Source organism: Hippichthys cyanospilos, chromosome 17, assembly GCF_059441005.1.
Source record: "Hippichthys cyanospilos isolate Australia breed blue-spotted pipefish chromosome 17, RoL_Hcya_1.0, whole genome shotgun sequence".
Taxonomy (NCBI): domain Eukaryota; kingdom Metazoa; phylum Chordata; class Actinopteri; order Syngnathiformes; family Syngnathidae; genus Hippichthys; species Hippichthys cyanospilos.
In genome coordinates this window covers 16488712-16512262 of record NC_142385.1, presented here as the reverse complement: position 1 = coordinate 16512262, position 23551 = coordinate 16488712, and the positions used below count along the sequence as shown (strand labels likewise).

Here is a 23551-nt window from a genome sequence, read left to right as displayed (position 1 = left end):
CTGCCTGACTGCCTGCCTGCCCGCCCGCCCGCCCGCCCGACTTCCCACCTCTCCAGACAAACACGTATTTAACCAAGCGGCCCCCTTCGCCTCTTGAAAAAAAAACACAAAACAGCAATCCACCCGGAGAAAAGTAAGATAACACATCCTGCAGAAAATCCAAAGATAACCAAGTGCAAGATGAGGGGATGGAATGCATGGCGTTTAAAGCAGTGGTTCTCAAAGCGGGTCGCCTTGGCCCCACTGACTGCATTCCGTCAAATCAAAAATATATACATTTGTGATCATTTCATTTGATATTAAATTGTGAAAGCATCCCCGACGCAATCAATTCAACCGTTTTTTTTTTTTTAAACGTAAAAAAAAAACATTCACGCACCTAATCGCAGCTAAGGACAATTGAGCGTGTCCAATACACCTGCCATGCATGGTTTTGAAGTGTGGGAGGACGCCGGAGAGAACCCCCGCAGGCTCGGGGAAAACATGCAAACTTCACACGGTGGGGCCCGAGCCGGCCAGAATCGAACCGGGTTCCCTCAACTGTGAGGTGGACGCGCTCGCAGGGGAAGCCCAAAGCTAAGGTGCTTTAATAATACTTTCAGGCAAGGAGAAGAAAACTGGAGGGTGCCAACACCTAACTGGAAACAAACTGGGGCTTAAATACACCGCGCAGTAGGAAAAAAACCAAACGGCTGGGCAGGAACGAGAAGGCAGGGGAACTTGCTTGGATGACTCACGGAGGGGCGGGTAAACAACAGACAGCTGGACACAATCGTACCAAATGAACAGAAAGCCCAAAGTCAACCGACTGAACTGGGTAGCTCCGCCCCCGGCTCGCCAAACGGGAGCGGTGGCCACGGGGAAGGTCGGGAGCGCCTCGAACGGCGGGTATTTCCGTTTGCCGGAAAAGCTAACGAGAAGAGCGCCGCGGGGGGACGCGGCTCTTTTTCCGTCCCGAGCCAGGACCGCGTTCCTCAATATAGCCTAGGATCCAATTAGAAGGAAATGACTAGCCGCGCCGTCCAAGCGACTGCTGTGGTTTGCGACGCGCGCAAGCGCCAGAAGAAGAAGAATGTTCCCATGCAGCCCGGTGTCGATGAGCGACACGTCGCACGTCCGTCGCCCTCCCGGGACGCGATTCGCGGCGGCGAGCTCGGAGGCGTCGGCTGGCGCTCTTGATTAGCACGAGCCGCGGACGTGTGCCAACACACTGACAAAATATGCGCTCAGATCTTTTCTTTTGGCAGGAGAAGATGCCAAGCGGCCGTCGGACTTGTTGAGCCCACGTAGCGGCAGATGGAGGCGGCGGGCCGCTTGCCGAGCCCGAACCCCGCAAAAGCACATGCGTGTGCATGTTTCCCTCACTCTGTTTGCGGAGTCGCTCATATGGAACCTTCGGGAGTCGGGGGCCCCCATTTATCCGGCCGTTATCTTGCGCTTGTGCGGGGGGGATCCCCGGGCGTCCCCGAGCCCGCCGAGAGACGCGGGGCGGAGACGCGGATCCGTCGGTAAACCCCGAGCTTCGCCGTCGGGCCGGGCCCTTTCCCGACGGCGACGGAGCGGCGCGGACGCCCGCCTGCCCGTCTCTCGTTCCGTCTTTCACTCGGGGCGGGACCTCATCCCTCTTCCTTTCCTTTCATTTCGGTTCAGTTCCGTTTTCCTTTCCGCTCCTTTCTTTTTCGCTCCATTCCTTTTCTTATTGGTCTCTTTTTTCTTTCCATTCCTTCCCTTTTCTTTCCTTTCCACGTATTTGGGTTCCTTTTTATCTTTCCTTTCCTTTTGTCGTTTCCCTTTTCTTCCCGTGCCTTCGTTTCCCTTCGCGATTGCTGGCACGTATAGGAAGCGGCGAGATCCGAAGGGACGCTGTATATTCCGGCGCCTCTCCATCAAGTCGGCGCCCGGCAGAAAGTTTTCATTAACTTGCGCAGCGAGGTGTGACATGCCTGAATTGAGATTAAGATCGTCCCTTGGAAAAAAAAAAAAAAAAAGGTCGTTGCGCAGGGTCGCCTCCCCTTCCGTCCTCGCGCATCTCTTCTTTTCGTTGCGACGTCCTCTCAATGGCGTCCTTTGTCCGCCGTAATCCTTCGCAAGCGCCGGGCCGGGTCGGGTTTCGTGCCCGGGAGGAAAGGGAAGGGGCCCCCGTGGCATCCCGGACCCCCGCGGCATCCCGGACCCCCGCGGCATCCCGGACCCCCGTGTCCTCCGGCTTATCTCGGGTCGGGGATGAGGCCTTCTCCGCATCCGCGCGCGCTCTCAAGTGACGGGTCCTGGTCCGTTTCCGAAAGGCGCAAAAGAAACGCTGGCAGAATCAACAATTGAAAAATGAGCTCATAATATCACGGGGATAAATGGAGACAAACAGCTGTTGGTTGACAAGAAAAAAGGCAATTTAATGCCAAAACGTATTACAAAAATGTAAAGTTGAAAATTTCAAAGGGAAAATTTGTCATTTTGCACAAACAAAAGTGTTATACAAGGCTAACGTTCAAATGATACAAAGAAATGCAAATGAATGAGGAAAAGGTCAACATTCTTCACGACAGGGTAGTACGGTCAGAAAAAAAGGGATTTTACTAACATAACTAAATTGCAGAATAGTACAGTCATAATATTAAAAGAAAAAAATATTTTACTAGAAATCATGACACCAAAGTCACATTTTTCAAGGAAATTGCGCTACTTCGAAAATGTACTGGTAATCTTATAAGGAGCAAAGTTGGAATTTTAATCAGGGAAAAAGTTTGACAAGAATAAATTCATAATGTTACAAAAAACAAAAGATGTGACAACAATCAAAACGCTTGAGGACAAAAAAAATGTAGTAAGTCCTCCTCAGCATTAGTTGGCGCTACACTGCACATGGGCGAATCATCATCGCAAAGAAACATCTCTCTTGCCGTCAAAAAATTTCCATGGCCTAATGCGGGGGTCCCCAACCACCGGCCCGGTCCGCGTGGGCTGCACCCCAAATCAAGTTGTGGAGATGATTTCATTTGTGCTCGATCTATGTTTTGCCGCCTCTGCCCCCCCGTAATATAAATCTAAGGCCGGTTGACCGGCCCGTGGTGATAAAAAGGTTGCGGACCACTGGCCTAATGGACCCGTCTCTGACCAAACGCCCGTCAGATTGCGAAGCATCAATAAAAACGTCGCCGTTCTGATGGCGACTCCTCACCGAAAAGGGTTACAAAATAATTGATGCGTAACACCCTGATTTGAAACGTGAAAACAAATCGTTCATCTCACACACCGGGAAAAAAACGTCAGAATAAACCGATAATCAAGTGCTAAAGTTACAAGAAAAAAAGTTAAGGTCGATCATATTCCGCCGCCTTTGCCGCGAAGACGGCGGAGTTCTCGAGGGAGATGTCTGGAGGAGATTGCGCGGCGGTTTCCGTTTGGGCTAATCCCGGAGCGTCCGCCAGCGACGGCGGGACACCTTCCCGGCTCGCAAAGATAAGAGCGGATCTAAGCGCGAGCCAAGAGGCGTCCGCGTGACAAAGTAGCGCCGCCCGGATGAGCCCGCCCCATCCGCCCAAAGCCGCTCAGCCTGTTGTCGGGAGACATCTGCTGAGACCGTAAACAATCCAGAGCCTCGCAGGCTTCGGGGCATCGCGTGAGTACGCAGTCGCGCGGGACCCAAGTCCGGTCCGGTCCGGTCCGGTCCGCACGCCCGGAGTTTTCCTCTTACTTCCGGAAATGAGCCGGAACTCCACTCACGCTATAAACCCCGCGGCCACCGAGGGCTAATCGCTTGGTAAACAAAAGACGAAGGAGAAGTTATAAGAAGATGTTTGATTTTGAGTTTGAACCGCTGTTTGACTGGCCACCAGGGGACGCTCTCCACGAGTCAAATGAAACTGGCGCGTTACCATTGTGTTGATGCAGCATTCGAACAACTTGTGCGCGTTGACACAAGGAGCGGATAGCTTCAATCCGGCACCAAGCCGTTCGACATTTCAAAACCTTCGGACGTTACGAGCCGCGGCTTATAGGGTGCAGACTACAGTACAAAAGCAAAAGTAGATTTTCTGCCGGAGCCGTGTTGTGCGGCGTCCCAAATTCATTTCGGTGTGAGGGATTTCCAAGTCAAGTTCTTCCGAGTTCACGCGTTGAACTTCCAAGTCAAGTTGGGAGTCGGGCGACGCCGCCCGTCTCGTGGCCACGCCGCGCCCTCGCTTGTTTTTCTTTTTTGAGAAGGGCGCGACGCGCGCGGCGCCTCAGATGAAGCGGCCTCGGAAAGGAAGCTCCGGAAGAAGGTTCTGCTGCTGCCAGCGCCAGCGCAGCCGGGCCAGCGGGGCGTCCTCCCCGGGGCCGGGGCTCTCGAACTCGCTGAAGCTCAGCCGGTCCAGGACGTCGTAGACCCCCGCCTTGGACGCCACCTGCCGCCGCCGACATGCCATCAGGCCGCGTTCGCGCAAGATATTTGGGGATTTCTGGCCGAAAACGCAAGCGCTTGCCGAGGATTTGAAAATGTACCGATTGCGCCTCGCGCACCTTTTTTGGTCTCGTTTTCGGCCCCCATATTATTTTGGGATGGGGGGGGTGGGGTCGACCTACACCTGCATGACTAATCCAGACCAAATTTTTCAATCACATTAATTTGAATGTGAAATAAGTAATATTAAGTCTTTTACAAAGCTTAAAATGTTTGTATATGTTGGGATCAGGCATCCTGGAACATTTAATAAGCAACAAACAGGAAGGGAGACAACTAGGTTGTTTTTCCTGCGAGGAGAGCGGACAGGAAGCTGACCTTCTCAGATCTCCTTCCGGTCTGATTATAGAGCCGTTCCGCTCCCCGGCAACCTTCCGTGCTCCGATCTCACAACAGTGGTGTAAAGAACGTCCGAGGTAAGGTGATCGGCAAACTTAGCTGAGTAGCCGAGGTTCTTACGGCATCGTTTTCAAGAAAAGAAGCAAGCAAACTGAACCGACATACGTGTCCATCCTTGTTTACGTAGGAATATTAAAAAAAAAAAAATTGAGAGGATCGTGTAAAAGTTATGATGTCTCCAGGTGATTTAATTAACCCCTGGGTGAGCAGGGATTTTTCACTAATCTGGCTTTATCATCACCAAGCTTGGGCCGACTTTGAAAGGGCCATCATTTAATCAAATATGAATATATTTGAACATTGCAGCGCCGGGCGCTCCCATCCGAGTACTAACCAGGCCCTACTCCTCTTAGCTTCTGCAATGGTGGCGTAGTTTGGCGGTAAACTGTTTTGTTTTTTTTTTCGAGTGAGGCCACAAGGTCGGAATCGAACCCCTCGGCATGCGAGGCACACATGCTAACCACTCCTGCGCCGTAATATTTAAAGCCCTTCGGTAAAAATAAAACAAGAGCTGATTGCCATTTAAGCGGAGTGTCATAAAAAGATGAATACAATATGAAGAAAATTTGTGAGATACGTTGCCACGGATGGCCGGCGCTAAATAGAATCCATTTCTTTGAATTTTCCCCGTGTCGCGCCCGCGGCGTTGAGACTTCATATCGGCCGTCACCGCATGTGAGCGTGAACAATGAGCTCCTGCCTGCGGGGCCGCTATTAAATGGGAGCTGGCGCTGGAGCAGCAGCCGTCAAACGCGGCAGCTTGCGTAACGGCGGCCCGGCGTGGGTGTGTGCGTGTCGGCGAGGACCCCCCGCCGCCACCTCTGACACTCGGGGCTTGTCACCAACCATCCGGCCACGGTCACTGGTGACGGGCTAACGATCGCGCCCGCGGGCCATCGGGCCCTGATTGGTTGGGAAGGCGCCAGGCTCGGCGCTAAGTGGGCCACCCGACACGCCGGCTGCGCAGATGACGGCTCCAATCCGCGCAAAGTCCTCTTTGAAGATGCCCCCGCTATTTTTTTGATCCCGGGGGACGCATTAAGAATATCGAAAGGCGACAAAGGCCGCGGTCAACTCCAGGTTCTGAAAACCGCTGCAACCAATCCATCTGCGGAAAGCGCGATACGCTGCCGCGTTGTATTCAAGACCGACCCAAACAAGGCCGAGACTTTCGGAACGACAAACGGGAAGGAAGGCAACCAGCTTTTTCTCACGAGGGGAAATCTCTCTCCGATCTCCTACCTGCCTGCCACACTTCCCCGTCCGCTCCTCATGGAGGATGGTGGCGCGAGTCCAAGCCGCTATTTTCTTTCCCGGGAAGATAAAGGACGACCCCATTGGTCGGGTCGCGGCGGCTGTTTTCGTATTTGTTAACACGCGCAAAGGTTTTACGTTGAGAAGTACTCATTTGCATCTAATGAATATTTTGTATGGAAATGAATAGCATTGCAATGGGGTTCGATGTCATTTGTGTCCATTTTTGCACATTTTCAAGTGCAAAAGTTTCACTTTGTCACCATTCACTCGCATCGGCAGACGACATGCATTTTTACTGCGGACGCCGAGGGAAAAACAATCGCGCCCGCTAGGCCGAGGAAGCTTTGCGGGATCACAATTCAATCGGTCGGACGACTTTCCGGAGCGCCATCCGCAACGCGTGGCGCTTTGCGCTTTCCGCCGGCGAGCCATTGGATCCGGACACGTTTTCTTCTCCGGGCGGACGCCCGCGGGGACAGCGATTGCACTTTGCGACGAAAAGGGGCCCGCGTCACGCAAAAACTCTCATCTCAAGGCGGGGTCGCTATGTAGCGTATTTAGTGCGGCGTGAGCGAGCACATTTTTCAGACCCGCCGCGCATATTTGCTATTCATAACAGGAAGGATATGCCTCCGTTCGGCCGACATATTTCTCTGACAGCTGTTTTCTCAAGCGATTGTTCCGGCCCATTTTGGAAATCCGCCCCGCTTTGATTTCGCCCCAATAAGGACAAAAAAGACGGCGGGGTTTGGAAACATTCTTTAGCTTTAGCTAGACGTCTGCTTGCCGTACAAACTTTTAGAGGAGTGGCAACAAAGGGCCCGCCCGCCCGCCCGCTTGCCTTTCACCGTGGCCGCTCGCGCGTATTGCGTCTTGGGCGTGACTGGAGGTCCTCGCTTCGGAATGGTACGTGAGGCCCGGGTGTCTGGGGGTTTTTCACTAGCCCGGCCTTATCATCACCCAACTTGGGCTGACTTTATAACGCCGTCAAATAGAAATATCAAAAAGCCGCCCTGCATCCTTTAGTCCTCGGGTCGAAGCCTCAAGTCAACTACGAGTCCCAATGCAATGCGGAGCGAGAAGTTTGCATTCTGGGGGTCAGGCTAAGCCACTCAACCAAGTCGTCGAAAGGCTCGCAAAAGTCGTGAGTCGGCCGCTAGCGCCACCCGATGGTTTTGGAGCGTGGGCGCAAAAATTTCAATCGAAACGATTCGTACAAAACTCGGGGGGATGCGCGCTAAAACACGGGGCTTTCGATACGTCCAAAACGGACGATATTTCCAATAGCCAACGTGGGCTAAATTTGACACATATACGACGCGCCTCTGGACCTAGTGTTTTTTTTTCGAGCGCCGCGGCCCGGCGGGCTTGAACCGGCGAGGCGGAGCCCCGACGCGTTCCGAGCGCGGGACTCGGGCGTACCTGCTCCATCCAGAGGGCGAAGGAGCGTTGCCAGGAGTCCTTCTTCTCCAAGTGCAGGTACGTGTTGAAGAGGATCAGGTAAATGTAGCGCTCCAGATACTGCAGGCTCTTCAGCAGGAGCTGATTGCGCTCCTTTTCCGACTTGCCGCTTTTCATCTGCGTAGAGGGGCCGTCACGGACGACGTTTTTACAATGTCATGGAGTTGATGAAAAGAAAAAAAAAAAGAAAGAAACTCCTAACCCTGCTTATTTTTGTCTCTTTCTTTCAATAAATGTGTCAGAAAATGCCCAATTTTTTTCCACTGGTTCTTTTTTGTATTTTTCTTCTTTTGTTAGGTTTCACATGTATTATACATTGCTTTGTGTTGATGGCGCTGCGGCGGTTGTTTGTTGTTATTTGAAGTGTGTAACAGTGGGCACGTTAGCCGCGGCGGGCTCTCGAGGTGCCTGCGGACGGTGAGCGTGAGCAAGAGGAAAGGGAAATGATGACTGACATTTCCGAACGGCGGGCGGGCGGGCAGCCCCGCATCCTTGCAATTGACTTGACGCGACCTCATCTTTTCAACTGACGCTTCGCGCGTTGCAAGAATGCGCTGGCTTCAATCATCCTTCAAGGAATACCCGCCCACCCCCTTTAGCTGCGCCCACCCCCTTTAGCTGCGCCCACCCCCTTTAGCTGCGCCCACCCCCTTTAGCTGCGCCCACCCTAACGCTCGGCCAAAAGGTCGGCAGAGGTCTCCGTCCGACCGACGCGCGGTGCCCATTACCGTGCGATTGCGCCAGCGGCCGTTCATCACCTGGCGGGCAGCAGCGCCCTCCCCGCCCAAAAAAGCCAAACCCAACTTGACCCGCCCGGAGCCCGCAGGCTGCACTCAAAGCGCGGAACAGCAAATGTCAAGCATACGTGCCCATTTTGAAGTTGGCTCACAAGTTGGAGCCAAAGTGCAATCCCTCCGCACGCCGCACTGCCCTCGTCCGTGCCGAGCGCTTGTTTGCCGCAGGTTTGATACCGCTGACGTATATGTTCCGTGTACGTTTTTCTTCTCCGCCGCTTTCTTTGTTCTGCTGTTTTTTGGACGCATTTCAACTCAATTCCAGTTTATCCGATTCAGGCCATTCCAATTTCATTTTATTCCAATTACTCGTGTGAGGGGAGCTTCCATTTTTGCTATTCCAAATATTTCCCATATATTCTTGACGACCCGACAAGAACTGAAAGGAAACAGAAAACTAAAACACGACTTATAACTTGCATCACTCACAACAGACCCATTATTTCCACGTATCGAAGTTCACCTACTCGGGGACAAAAACTGCAATCAGAACATCTGCAGAAAATTGGTGTTTTCGCTCACCTCATTTCAAAATAAAAAACAAAAACAAAACACAAAGCAAACTGTCAGCTTGCACGCGCACGGCCACAATCCCACATGGTTGATCCGGCTTCAGGAGGCGGACGAGCCGCCGCCGCCGCCGCCGCCGCGTTAATAGCTTGCGCAGATTCCACTGGCGTGTCTTTTTCCAGTTGCTCAGCTGTATCGTCACGGCGAAATCCCCCCAAGTGGAGGTGGATTTCTGGGGCTGCAAACCGCAGCAAATGAATGCGAGTCTGTAGTCTTGCGGTCGCCGCGCTTTCAAGTCTCGTGCGTCATGACCTCGGCGGGAACGCATAGCCCGCATACCGTCGCCGTTTCAACGGCCCGGCCAAGAAAAAAACGATCCAAATGACCAGTGCCTGCCAAATGTTTTTTCCTTTTGAAATCTTCGATTTTCTCCAGGAAGTCAGCATCTCATAGTTGTTCGGTAAGAATCGTTCCAGCGGCGCCACGCCGCGATTAACCCCGAAGGCAAATTTGGAGCCGCTTTGGGCTTTTTAATGTTCTTGATTATCGAAACTTGAGGACTTTCAATATGCCACGCTGCCGTCCCTTGGAAATGCTTGCAAATGGAAGGTCAAGCGGTACGCCCTAAAGGTGTCATATTGAGCCCATGTCGGGCTCATTTACTGCCATTCAAAATTGGAAATATTGTCATTTGGACATATCGAACGCCCGACGTTTTATCGCGCGTTCCCCCCCGATTTAACAAAAAGCTGGGTCTTGAAATGATAACTATTTTGATATTTGATGACGTTATGAGCCTTTCAAAGTCAGCCCGAATCGGCTGAAAATAAGGCCCGGTTAGTGACGAATCCCCGGAAGAGCAAAAATACAAGCGCTCCTCACGTGAATATTTAGAACATGAAGACATAGGAAAGGCGTGAATCACAATAATAATGGTCAAGGAATAATATTTATTTACAAAGCCGCGAGTTGAGAGAAAACATTTTGACGCGAGAATGATGATGAACATTTCTCGGGATTTTTTTTAGTGCTTTTCACGGTACGCGAAACTAAGCCTAGCATAGCAATCACGCCTCGCGAATAGCCGGACGAGCCGTCATTTCTGGAAATTTCATAATACTCGTAACCAATGAAAGCTTTCACGCGCAATCAGCGGCTTTTGAATCATGGAAAGCATTCCTTTCATTGATTGCCTCCCGGACCGCGGCTCCACGACAATCGAGTTTATCGGCCTCGGACTATATGAAGCCGCCAAATTGCGGGGCGCTCGCCCACCGAGACAAAGAAAAGCTCGCAACTGTTCCGTGATTAAAAAGTTGTTTTTTTTTCAAAAGTGCAATTAATGTCACGCAACTTAGTGCCCGCTGTGAACACAATAGCTACTTCCGATACATTTATTTCTTGCCGAGCCGAGCCGAGCTCAGCCGCCTCATTGAGTGATTAGCACTCAGTGTTTAATACGCCATTCATTAGAAAGCATTCTGCCTGCTTGTTGTGTGTTCCTCACAGTAAACTGTCGGGAAATGCCCCATTTTGACCACTTTTTCCCCTTTCTTTCAGGTCAAATCAAAATCCCGGAAGTATTTGTCAATATTATAACTAATAACTGGTTAAAACAGTGCAATAACAACATATATACCGTGTGTGTGTGTGTGTCTCTCTCTCGCTCTCGCTCTCTCTCTCTCTCTCTATATATATATATATATATATATATATATATATATATATATATATATATATATATATAATAGGAATGCAAAGATGGAATTCAGGCTAAGTGCTGAAAGGGTCATTTTCAGTTGATGCCGCGGGCCACCGAATAACGAATGCAGCGCCAGGCCCACAGTTTGGGCACCACGGCCATAAGCAAATAAATGTCGGGCGCGCACCAAGCCTTGCTTTTACACTAACTAAGTTGCGGAATATTTCCTATTGCAGATGTATTTCTTGGGCCGCGGCGCCTGACTCCATGGCGTCAACACTCGCCGGGGCTTAAAGTCCCCAAAAATAACCAAGCTGACTGATGACAGCTGCTTCGAGCCCAGCTGACTGGCCAAAGCCCCGCCCCGCCCCGCCCCGCCCCGAGATTATTTACCTCCAGACGTGCTGCCGCAAACTCCCCTAAATAAACGCCCGCTCGGCCTGCACCTGCCACCGCTGCTGGAAACAAACTTTTAGTCGGTGTGTGTGTGTGTGTGTGTGTGTGTGTGTGTATCTATATTTATATATATATATATATATATATATGTGCACATATATACATATATGTTGCTGCCCTTTGGATGTGAAATCCAAGCGTCGGCGCGCCTTGCACGCACATGTGCTTGTTCACACCCTCAAGTGGCAATTTTGCATTTGGCCGTCAACAGCGCCAGCCGGCGTATACAGTGATTGTTCCACTTTGTCCAAGTAGCCCCTCCCCCCAAGCGCACCTCGATTTAAGAAAAAGGCTCATTGGCTTTCGCCTCTTCCGCCGTTGGCACGGACGCGTAAGCTCGGTCAAGCGCTTCCCAAAGGAGGGAACGCGGAGGCGCCTCAGACGAGATTTCAAGAGGCTTTCTGCGGCTATCGGCAATTTATTTTTTAACGCCGTGACAGGAGCGCTCCATTTTTCTTTAGGTATTAAGAGCAAATTGAGTGGAATATGAAGAAACGCAATCCAGCAAGGTATAGCATCTTTTTGGCATGTTTTTCGGCTTCTTTCCAGCCTGGGGAACAGTAGTAGCGTTTTCTTTTCCAACTAAGAGCAAATAGATAGGAACATGAAGGGCGGTTCCGGCTCAATGACGCGCGCTGTCACCGACGACGGGAGAGGAGCGAAACGATGAGACGGTCCGGCCGTATCGTCAAATGTTCGTGAGGCGTTTGGCCGCGCGGGCGCCCCCTCCCCCACCCGACATCTTTCCAAGAGACGTCTCCCGGCTTCCCCTCGGAGAAGCCGCTTCTCCCCTTTCCCCAAATATTTTTCCGTTCGCCCGTCCAAACCGCGGGGGCCCGTCTTTTTGGACACGCTGCCATTTGCCCTTGTTGGTTCGTCATTTCTGCGTCGGGGGGGTACGCTCGACCCACGTGAGGAGAAAATATGCAATTTTCCACTATGTTCTAGTGATCGCTTGCGAAAGATTTACACACTCCTGTAGCGTGTCGGTTTGTTAAATATATTTCTATAGTCTGAATGAAATACCTGACGGGTAAGAGAGAGAACTGACAGAATCAGCAGGAAGGGAAAAGTTCAACAACGATTGGCCGAGCGGCCTCGCCGCTTTTTGCCCCCCCCCCCCCCCCATTTTTCCCTATGGAAGACACGTTTTGCAAGCGCTGGCCAAGTGGAGGAGGGGGCTTCCGCTGCAAAGTTTTCCCCCTCCTGCAGCAACATCTGGCACTGTTTAGCACCTGGCCTGCTGCTTTTCAAGCAAAGAGGAAAAAGGGGAGGGATCGGCCATGGGGGCGGGAGGCAGTGCCAACGTGTGGCCGTCTCCATTTGGATCTTTCAAGAACCACTCTTGATGTTTTGTTTTTTTCCTTTGCTGTCGAGATTCAAGACAATTCAATTGCTTCACCTTTAGAGGCGTAAAATAAAAGCGCATTATCCGCATTGAAAGGCGCAGCGGATTAAAAGACAACTTCAACGAAAGGGAAAAAAAAAAGGATTACAGTAATTGTGGCGGAACTTAAAGAACATCGCTCTCATCCCTCCGTAAAAAGCGACGTGGCCATCGGTGGCGTCAGCGAGTGAATCCCGGAGTTTGCATGTCCCCCCCGTGCCTGAGCGGGTTTTCCCTCCGGTCTCCTCACACGGTCCCAAAAACACGCACGCTATACGCGCCGCTCCAACCCGCCCTTCGGAGTGTTCGCGAGCGTGAAAGGCCGTTGGCCTCCGCGTGCCCCGCGATCGGCTGGCAAGCGACCGGGGGTGTATCCCGCCCGACAAAAAGACGGCCGAGATCGGCCCGAGCGCGCGCGGCTGAGAAATGGGATGAATGGAAATGAGGAACCTTGGCATATCGCTCAGAGACTTTGCCAGCCGGGCGATTTATCCGCGGATGGATGAGCTTTGTGAAATCCTCTGACGGATATGAAGGAACGTTTCATTTCCTTGGTTACGTCACCAACGCGTTCCTCTCATTTGGCCGTTACGACAGCGCCCTCTGCCGGCTACCGGCGGCGACGACACGCACGCGTGGGAGCTGACCTGTCTGTAGGTGCAGATGATGATCTCCCTCAGGTGGTAGTGCATGGGCGTCATGGTCTCCGAGACCGAGTCCAGGGCCATGTCCACCTCCCGCTTCATCCGGTGCCCGTCGGGCAGCAGGCGCACCAGCTGCATCACCACCTGACCGAAAAAGAAAGAAAAAAACAAAAAGGGTTCGAGCGGGGCCCGTTCGCAAGCAGCTGGCTTGTATTTATGCCGCTCTCTAGCGCCATCTTGCGGATTGCTAGGTAAACACAACTATTTGGAGGGTTGCCGTCATTTCTCTCTTTGCTAGTGTACACTCAATTAAAACAAATACAGCATATAGAGATTTAAAATACATACACATATTACAAAATATTGAATTAAATACATTAAATAATAATAAAACTATTATGAAAAAACTATATACAGAAATAAAAAATAGAAGATACTTTACAAATCGTATTTGAAAAAAACAACTAAATATACATACGTATATAAATTTAAAATTAAAAAATATAATTGGAATGTAATGGCTTTTTTTTCTGTCCAATTTTCAATCAACTCAATCAAGCATTGCGGTTCTAAAAAAAAAAGAGACAGACCTGGAATTCGCCTTTGGTGTACTTGGCATCAGGGACGCTGACTATCTCGTCTTCGGGAAACTCCGGGAAGCCCTGCCGGCGGGGGCGGGGAAAAAAGAAAAACTCCCATGACGGGGGGCCCGGTCGCTGCGCGGCGCCGGCCGGGACCGCCGTCGTACGTTGAAGTGCCAGAGAGTGAGCACGGCCAGCACCATGGCGGCGGTGCTCCTGCCCTTGCCGTCGGAGCAGCTGAAGACGAAGGCCGAGCGCGAGTCCTCGGCCAGCGAGCCCTTCACGGCGTCCAGCAGCCCGTCCAAATCCTGCGCACGGCCGCGCTCAGTACGGGCAACGGCGCCGGGCCGGCCGCGGCCTTACCTCCTCCGGCGGGGCGGCGCACTCGGGCAGAGGGAGGCGCTTGTAGAGCAGGCCCGGCCCGTGCGCCGCCAGCGTCTCCTGCGCCGTCAGGACGCCCTTCAACATCTTCATCTGCTTGTCCTGCTCCAGCCGCACCTCCAGCCACTTCTGGGCGCGCGTCACCTCCTCCTTCAGGGACGCCTCCAGTTTCTGAAGGCGCGCGAAGCGGCGGTTGGAGCTATTTTGAAAAAAAAAAAAAAGGGGGTATCCCCGACCTGGATGAGGAGGGGGTCGGACGTGGGGACGGCGATGTGCTGGTCCAAGCGCGAGGGCTCCCTGGGGGTGAAGATCTGCCCGTCGGCCTCGATGACCAACTCCTCCTGCAGGTTGACCCACAGAACCCGACCGTGCTTGCGCTTGTCGTCCGTCAGGTGGGCCAGCACGGCTCCGGCCGCCTGGTTTCGACCGGGAAGCCGCGCCGTCGTTTTTCGTTTTTTTTTTTTCACCCGACGCGGCGAACGTTTATGGAAACGAAAGGTGGGCGGGGCAGGCACCTCGGACGTGGGCTGCGCCATTCCGTAGACGGGCATTTTGGGCACGCGTCTGAAGTTGGGCGCCTTCATCTCCTTGGCGGTCCCCAGGACGTCGGGCGCTAAATACTCGCCGGCCACCTGCAAAACACCCAAAAGAAAAAAAAGTCGCCGTTCCTGCGCCTTGTCCCCTAATAAACCGCTTCAAAATTGGCCTATCAAAACTTCGCGCGGCTCGAAGCGAGCAAAGCTTCCCGGAGGCGCTCACCAGGACGCGGGCTCCTCTGGTGACCAGCTCGGGCGGCGCCGACAGCTCGGAAAGGTCCATGCGGGCCAGCAGGCGGTAGAGCCAAGCGCGGCGGCGCATCCACCGGCTGAAGTCGGACACGAAGGCCAGGGGGTGCTGCAAAGGCGTGGCGTGACGTTACGTTACGTTAGCCGGCGCCGGGCCCCGGCCGGCGTCCCGGCCGACACGCACCTGCTCGCGCAGGTACGCGTTAAACGCGATCAGGTAGAAGTAGCGCTCCAAGCTCTGCCGGGTTCTGTTCAGGAAGTACTCTTTGCTGCCGTTTCCCTGGCAGGCGACACAAGGGGGAGAGCGTTAGCTCGTTGATCGCCGCGTCAAAAAATATCACGCGCGCTTCATGAAGCTTCACTTGGGATGGGATTTTTTTTTTTTTTTTACTCCTCCAGATGGCAAGCTCGATTTGAAGTTGAAGTGGAAATTTCAGACGGTTCCACTGCAACTTTAGAGGTGTCAAAACATACCACAAGTGCTTCATGAAGCCTCACTTAAAAAATATCACGCGCTCCACGAAGTATCTCAAGTGCTACAAGAAGCCTCAGTTGTGATATTTTTTTGGACTGGTAGACGCCATTCTTCATTTAAAGACGCAGTGGAAATTTCATGCAACTCCATTGCATCTTCAAAACAAGAGGAGTCAAAAAAGTGTTTTTTCCGACATGTTTGTGACCGGTCCGACTATTATGGTCCGAATATGGAAGATCTCACGCGAGGGGCTGATGAAAAAGCAGCAACCTGAATCTGAAAATCGTCTCCGATGGCCTCCAGCTTGCTCTTGTTCTCGTAAATGGCTTCTTTGATGTCGTGCATTTGCGAGCACATGGCGATGGCCCGGTCCACCTGAGCGCAAACACGCGGCGTCAAAATCGCGGCGCCATCCATCCGCTGAGAAGGACTCACCTCCTCCACGACTTGTTGTCCGTTAGGCAGCTTGGCCATCAGGGACTGGATGACGCGGAAAACGGGTCTGGGCTGCGGAGGGGCCCCCGTGGCCTCCTCGGTTCTGCAAAATTCACCGCGCAGGCGGATTAGCGGGAACCTATCCTGGGTTGTTGGAATTTTTCAAAAATTGCGGCGAATGAGCATCGCGTTTCAGTATGGGGGCTCAGGGAGAGTTAGCGGCCGCTCGCCGCACTCTCCCGCACTGTATGCTGTGTGTAGGGCCCAAAAAGAGAGACGTGCTGCGTACTGCGGTTGGGAGATCACTGAGAATGGGGAAGAAAGGTAGCCAAGGTTTTATTCGACCCATTTCACGCACGTTTTTTTATGTGCCCACAATGTCCGTCAGGAGGAAAATCCTACTTCACGCACTAGGAAAAAAAACGAGGAAAGACTCGCATGAGCACGAGGAGCCCTTACGTTTGCGGCGGAGGCGAGTCGCCCCAGAGACGGTTGATGGCCAGCGCGCCCAGGATCATGGCGAGGTTGGTGCGGCCCACGCCCACTTGGCAGCTAAAGAGCAGCGCGGGCGGCGCGGGCGGCCCGTGGCGGCGCGGGGACAGGCCGGGGCTCTCCTGGCGAGAGAGAGGGCCGGAAATCCAGTCGGCAAAAACTCACAAAAACACTAAATGGCAGGCCAACCGCGTCCAAGTCCCGACATTTAAAGCCCCGAGCGTGCTAATAATGGTTTATTAGCATGCGGCGGGACCGACCCTGAGTATGTTGACGAAAGCGTCAAAGTCTTCTTCCAAAGGCGCTCCCTCCACGGGCAGCGGTAATCGGTAATAGCTGGAAGAAAAGGAGACGGGAAACGCGGCCGTCAAGGCGCGAGCGGCGCCGAGGGAAGCGGGGGCGCCACCTGTAGGCCGGCATGGTGAAGACGGGCCGCTTGTAGACCTCCTCGGTCACGCGGATGTCCTCCTCGCACGCGACGGCCATCTTCTGCGGCTCGCCTTTCAGGAACTCGATGTCGTTGTAGACGTAGTAGATGTTGTCGTTCAGCTTGGCAAAGTCGCAGAGCTGAGGGGCCCACGCAAAAACGCCTGCTCTCTATAATAATATCCTAATAATATTCATTTTGCAAAATTGAGCAAGCTTTGTAAGATTAGAATTAGCTTCTTGAATTTGATTTGCAACTCGCTGAAATGAAGCTTTTTTCTTAAAATCATTGAAAAAAGTCTTGAATTTGTTCTGTTCTTTTGGCTTCAAACAATTTCAAACGCGTTTTCCGGTTTTTCGGCCGGCGGCGTAAAAACAATACGAGCGATCTCTTCCTCGCCCGGCAGAAAAAATGCTTGGCGGACAAAGAAAAAGGAAAAAGCGAGCGGGACCTCCTTCCTGACGGCGAGCTCCAGAGCTTCCACGGGCCGGCCCTTTTCCAGGCCGTGGAGGTTCTCGTGGAGGTTCTCCTTCCTCCTGGGGGTGTACGGGACAAAGTCGTCGCCCTTGCGCAGGAACACCACCGGCTCTTCTCGCACGCAGACGAACAGCACCTCCTGGGGAGGCGGGATTTAGAGAGGCGGCGCCAATGCGGAGGCCGGGCGGATGGGGAGCCACCTGGTGGCCTCGCGCTTGCAGCCAGCGCAGGACCCGCTGGAAGCCGCCGAGGGTGGGCTGGCCCATGCCGTAGAGCGGGTAGGAGCCCTCGGCCCGCCGGAAGTTGGGCGCCCCCGAGGAGCCGCCGGTGCTCAGGACGTCCGCTTTGCCGTACACGTCCTGCACCATGAAGTACTCGCCCTGAGAGACGGCAAAGTCAAAGGGGGTTAGTTGTGCGCTGCCATCTAGTGGCGACAAAATCAATCTCGCCTTTTGGAAACTCCTCTTAGTTTTTGGTAGTCAAATACCTAAGTTATATATTCGTTGCGCCTTAAGTTAAGCGCGTGTCGCATTTCCCACATTGTGAGTGTCGGTGAACGCCTCACCGATGCGAGCGAATGCGCTCCGAGCGCTTCTTTTCCCTTTTCCTCGCGACGTGCTGCCAGTTCATTTGACCGCAAATAAGCCAAAGTTGCGCGGCATCCGCGTTTCACCAACTTAATGATCGAGTCACTTTTTGGACTCGTACGTCGGTTCGGTCCGCTCGCTTCTTTTCTTGAAAATAACGCCGTAACAAGCTCAGCTGACGCCGAATACCGTTAGCCGCAACGGGCACTTGTTGCCGACTGACATCCGCCCTCCGGCTCGTCCCGTTACTGTCTTTAAGAATACGGCCCGTATAAAAATGCGCATCTGTGCGTCAAAACTCAGTTTATGTGGCTCGCAGATCAATCTTAAACGAATGGCGTCGAAAAAAAATGTCATTTTTGAGTTGGCGCTTGTAGGACACACCCATACTTTTGGCCTTTACTTTTGGGTAGAAATCGCGCATCATATGTTTGGAGAATTACGACGCGCCAATGATTTCAGGAACACGGGCCCTCCAATTCAAACGCACCATCATCATCATCGTAAAGATGCAGAAGTAATGACAGGGTGTCAAATTTGGCTCACTTTTGCGGCTCAGCTGCCATCCACGTGCAGAAAAATGCATGCCGGAAGCTCGATTGAAAAAAAAAAACTGCGCACAGCGGAAGCGTAAAGGGAATAAGCAATGGAAAGCCGGCGTTGGAAAAAGAGGGAGGGGCGGGCGTACCTGCACCAGGTAATGCTCGGGCATGGCGTCGGAAATGCGCCCCAGTTTGTAGTTGCTCTTGAGGATGTCATCGTGGATCTGAAATTCCTGCTTGCAATTGTATCTGCAAACAAACAAGGCGGCTCAATTCAATTAGCGGCCGCTGTTTACAAAGCCTGCGCTGACAAATGAGATGATAAGGGGGGCAAACACTGAAGGGGGGGGTTCCTACGGCAGCAGCGGGGGTGCTGCGAGGGCGCCGCGATTAATGGAATAACTCCATTTTAATGACAAAAAAGAGTGGGGCCCCCGCCTTTCACAGCCACACACAAGTCGGGGGGGGGGGGGACTTACGTGATGAGCACAGGCGCCACCTTGTTGGTGATGATGGACTTGGCCTTGTTGTTGTGGACGCCGGCGGCGTGAAAGGGGCTCATGCCTCGCGCCGGCCCGCCGTCGGCCATCTTGTCGTCGCGGGCGCTTTCAAGCGGAGGCGACGGCGCTGCGCTGGCGGTCGTACCCATGCTCCGGCCGCAGCTGCGGGGGCGCAAAAAAGTGCGGTGGGGGGGGGTCATTCACAGGAAGTGCAACATCCCGCTCAGAGGAAACGTGGCTGCGCATTCAGTTGCATGGAATGCACGTGTCGATGTTGAAGATGCAAAAAAAAAAAAAAGTTGGCTCTTTTTGACCCACGTAAAAATACTAAAAGTTTTGATTTTAAGGGTAATCTAAAGATCAAAATTTGATTGGAATAATGCCGTTTGGCTGTCCTTTTAACTAAGAAACTCAACATTTGTGACCCTCCGAAAAACATGAAGAAATCAAATTGATTGATTTGAAAAAAGGCTGGGCTGTCCCGAATCCCCATAAGACTTTTCCGTCGCCAACAGCATACCGATAGCGCAGCCTAATACCGATATCGACCCGATAAAATATCAGAAGAAACGATACGTTTTTTTTTTTTTTAAGAAAAAGTGAACAAGTCGTCCTATTCCCCCCCCAAAAAGAACAGTAACTAATCAATCTTGATATCAGCCTCCCTAAGCGGAGAGACACGGACGAAAAAGTTCAAGAGCGGGCGCTCCTCTCCGTGGAGCGGGCAGGACCCGATGGGACCGGCTCCAAGTCTACAACAAAAGCCAAAGTATCCTTCCACAAGTAGCGCCTCTTCCCATAAAAGGAAGTTGGGCAAATCTATTTCAATCCTCACCGCATAGCAGAAACGTCTCGGCGCCTCGCGTTTAGCCAGGGCAGAAAAAGAAAAACCCCGACCGGCGACGCCCCGCCCGGGCAAAGCGCGACCTTACGGCCGGCTCCACGGGAGACTTTGGGGGCTCTCCGAGGCAACCCCCTAGAGGGGGAAGGAAAAATGCCCGCCGAGCTTTCGCGTCAGTCTTGCTCGGGGGCGGCCGCGGGAGAAAAAAAAAAAGAACTCGCCGCACGTGGTGGCCGGATGGCTCGGTGGAGCGCATCCGCCGCTCAAGTCGATCGGCGCAAGACGGGCGAGGGCGCCAGCTGCTTTTCTTAAACCACTCGAGTCACATTTCAAGCGGATTTATCGGCAAAACCACTCGGACGCTTTATCCTGCACCTAAAAAAAAAAAAAAAGGAATGCCGATGGTCCGTTTTCTTTGCAAATTAAGAGCACATGAATTGGAACCTGAAGAAACTCGTCCACCACAGCCCATTTTGCTAAAAAAAAAATGCACGTTAAATAATAATAACAATAATGCATGGAAGACCTTTTATCGAAACGTCTGACTGCATTTGAAGGCGTCTGGTCCTCACATCAGCAACTAGCGCAGGCGTCAAGCTAATGGCAAAGCGCCAATGGGACAAACTTCAAAATAAAAGCCTGACCTTTGCTTATTATTTATTTTGAAATTGGCCGTATAGCGCCACGCGTTATTATTTGGCGCTTTGACGTGCGGTACGGGAAAAAAAGTCTGCGGCTGTCGAAAAAAAGCAAACAAACTGCGGAGCGCAAACGGCGTGACCCCCGAGCGTCCCTTTTGAGCGCGAACCCCGCGACCGACGGAGGAAAACCATGGCGACCGCAGGCTCCCGCCGGCGCCCGACCATTGAGGGCCGGCCCATTGAAATTCCGCCGGCGTCCCGGGCTCGGCGCGCCGCGCTCTTTCAGACAAAAGGCGAGCGGGCAGGAAGGAGGCCGCAGCTGCAGGATGCATCTGCCGCCGGCCCCGGGAAGGACGCCCCGGTCCAGAAAAGGGACTGGCGTCGCCCCGCATCTGCCCCCCACATTTCCAACGGGGTGACCAAAGGGCCGATGGCGGGTATCGCCTTTGCACTTTTAACTGGTGTCTTGGGATATAGCGGGCCGTCTTTAAAATGCATCCGTCCTCGTCTCTTCTTTTTCTTTTCGGGAAATCTGATCGGCCGTATCGGCAGGGACGACGGCAGCCGTGACCGAAATGGCGGCCGTTTTGGGATCGCGGACTAGAAATAGAATCAAAAACGGACAATTTCCTGCAGCTTGAATTGCTTTTTTGTCTTTAAAAAGTGTCCGTCGCTGTCTTTTTCTTCTTTTTTTTCCATGGGATTTCATGTATCAAAAGTATTGGCGGTATCAGCAATCAGTATCGGTGACTAGACAAGGACCGAGCCCTTCGAGAATCGAGCGCTCCCACTGGGATTGAACATCCCTACTCATTGTGGTAAATGGCATTTTTCCGCCTTGACCTTCAACTCCGAAGCTGCGCCGGCGTCAAATCCAAGCGGGCCGTTTGAAGAAGCGCATTTCCTTGGCCCGCCCGGGCCCTCTTCCTATTGGCTGAATACAAGTTGCCCAAGCGCTTCCTGCGCTTTGCCGCATCCTCCTTGATCTCGCCACACTGCGACTTCCTGCGCTCCGGTATGGAAATGAGCTCAGCGCTTCCCCCCGGTGGCCAGGCATTGTTCCCGACGTTTGCCGCCATTTTGCACGGCCGCAACGACAGCAGAGAGAGAGAGAGAGAGAGAGAGAGAAAAAAACAGGACCTAAATGCTTCCCTGACAGCCCAATGACAAGGTACTAAAAAAAGCCTTTGCAATTCCGCGCTGAAAATGGCTGCCTGTCATTTTAGTTGACTTGAAGACGACTATGATTTGCAGATTTTTGCCCCCCCTTTGACTGACCGCCGCCGCATTCTGCTGGCCTCCGTGTGCGGTCGCCTGATTTTTACTCAAATGTTCGCTTGGCAAATTCCAATACATTTAGCTTCAGTTCTTTGCTACAGGTTTTACTGGGATGTTTTTCAACCTTATTTTTTTCCTTTGGAAAATACAAAGCACCATCTGAAAAAAAATAAATCTTAAAATTCGAAACTATATCAATACTGTCCAAATATTACGCATAGAGTAAGATCTCTTCCCAAGTGGGCCGAACCGGTTTATAGTATATAACTTAAAAACAACGACTTCAAATGTTGTTATTCTTTTTTAATACTGTCCAAAATACTGTTGTTTGCGGGCCAGAAGCAGCCCGCGGGCCGTACGTTTGGCAGCCCCCATGTCGGCAATTCAAAAAAAGTTCTACTGGACTCACTCTGCATCTTTTGAGAGCAGTGCCTGACCACATCCAAGTGAGCGTGCGGTTCTTTTTTTTTTTTGCAGATACAAAAAAATCCAAACACGGTAGTGTCGGTGCGGTATCAGTTTGGACATATTGTTTTCGCATGCATTTCCCCTCATTTTTGCATTCCAACCACAACCCGTGAACAGGGCGCAATAGGAATTTTGGTGTTGACGCTTCAAAAACCACCGGGTTAAAAAACCACTTGTGACTTTTGCGAGCCTTTCCATGACTTCAGCGAGCGGCTTAGCCTGATTCCCATGATGCAAAGCTCTCGCTATGCATTGCGGGACTTGTAGTTAACATCAGGATTCCATCCAAGAACTAAAAGTTGCAGGAAAGTTTCGATTTTGTCGTCAAGAGACTTTTGAGGAGTTCATGGTCAATATCGCGTTCAAAATATATTTGTATTTGATGAAGTTCCGGGCCTTTCAAATTGGCTGATAACAAGGCCGGCTTAGTAAAAAATCCCCCAGGGATTAAAGTCAGTCACCGTTTGGAAAAATAAATCAATACTTAGCGCAACATAAATGAAGCGTGTTCAACATCGGTCATGAAAATTCACAGTATTATTGAAGTAAAGTATGAAGCTTGCATATCGGACCTATTTTTATGAAGGAGCCGGCTCAGCCGCCCGGCTCGCAAAAGGGAGCCCATCACAAAACTTTGCGTTTGGAAGGTCGTAACCGAGCAGCGCGTGAAAACCGCAAGGATTCGGCGCCCTACCTAACACTCGGCCGCCGAGTCCGGCATCCCGCGAGCGACTCCGGATAAAAACAGGAAAGAAAGAGGGGAAGAAAAAGCCGCTGGTTGTCTGGCTTGCAGTGGCGCGTATCTGAGCACGCTCGGTGGCGGGACGGGAGGCGCTCCCGCGTCCCGTCTTTCGATGCGACGGCCGACTTTTGGGGGGGAGGGGCGGGGAGTGCGGGCGGCGCGAGCGGAGTGTGCCGCAGCGTAAAAAGAGGATGTGGGGGCGGGCCCGGACGAGTGGCTTACTCATCATCTCCCCGGCCAATCGTCTCCTCCTGGCGACGCGCTGCCTCCCACGCGCGCACGCAGCAGAGACTTTCGCAAGACTCCCCGACACGGCTTGAAAACGCCTTACACCCAATGAAAGTCATAGAAAATGAGACGCGACTCCTTTGTGAGCTGCGCTCATTCTTTGCAGAGGATGAAGAACATACGCCAGCCCCACAAAGACCTTATATCCTTATATATATATATATATATATATATATATATATATATATATATATTAGCGTGACTCCGGAGCGGGTTTGTTTGCCGTTCCTGAGTGAAAGTTTGCAGTGAGCAAGCAAAGCGGGGTGGCGCAACGCGGCGTAAGCCTAATTGACTCCGCCGCTCTAATCAGTCCATTCATGAGCGCGCCACGCGGGAGGCAAACGCCGCTCACAGCTGGCCAAATAAGTCGCCTCTAAGCCGCCGCTGATGCTTGGAACCCTCCAGACCCCCCCCCCCCCCAAACAGCTGTGCTACCAAAGAGGTCCGCGTGGGAACAGTGGCCCCCAAAAGTTGTGAGCCCGACAGTCGCCGTCCAGTTCGAGAAGAACATTTCAAGCAGCCACACCTGTTCCTTCCTTCCTTCCTTCCTTCCTTCCGGGCCA

General features: G+C 52.4%; 1 protein-coding gene across 1 annotated transcript; it reads right to left on the bottom strand.

Moving 5' to 3' along the window:
* Nucleotides 1–2365: 2365 nt before the first annotated feature.
* pald1a (phosphatase domain containing paladin 1a) lies at nucleotides 2366–19722 on the bottom strand. The gene is made up of 20 exons (XM_088438542.1): nucleotides 19566–19722; nucleotides 18710–18892; nucleotides 18377–18479; nucleotides 17302–17481; nucleotides 17076–17240; nucleotides 16604–16764; nucleotides 16458–16533; nucleotides 16165–16319; nucleotides 15706–15808; nucleotides 15541–15645; nucleotides 14980–15075; nucleotides 14770–14904; nucleotides 14526–14642; nucleotides 14247–14426; nucleotides 13993–14181; nucleotides 13797–13937; nucleotides 13639–13710; nucleotides 13052–13192; nucleotides 7517–7672; nucleotides 2366–4382 (listed from the first exon to the last, which is right to left on the bottom strand). The coding sequence occupies exons 1-20, from the start codon at nucleotides 19568–19570 to the stop codon at nucleotides 4221–4223; spliced, it is 2625 nt and encodes an 874-aa protein (XP_088294668.1). The 5' UTR covers nucleotides 19571–19722; the 3' UTR covers nucleotides 2366–4220.
* Between the last annotated feature and the right edge of the window lie 3829 nt (nucleotides 19723–23551).

Excerpts from the sequence above, each read along its gene's own strand:
- pald1a (XM_088438542.1), bottom strand. Across the intron at positions 13,711-13,796 it reads TCACTCTCTGGCACTTCAAC|GGCTTCCCGGAGTTTCCCGA; the intron begins GTACGACGGCGG and ends CCCCGCCGGCAG. Across the intron at positions 7,673-13,051 it reads TCATCTGCACCTACAGACAG|ATGAAAAGCGGCAAGTCGGA; the intron begins GTCAGCTCCCAC and ends CCCTCTACGCAG.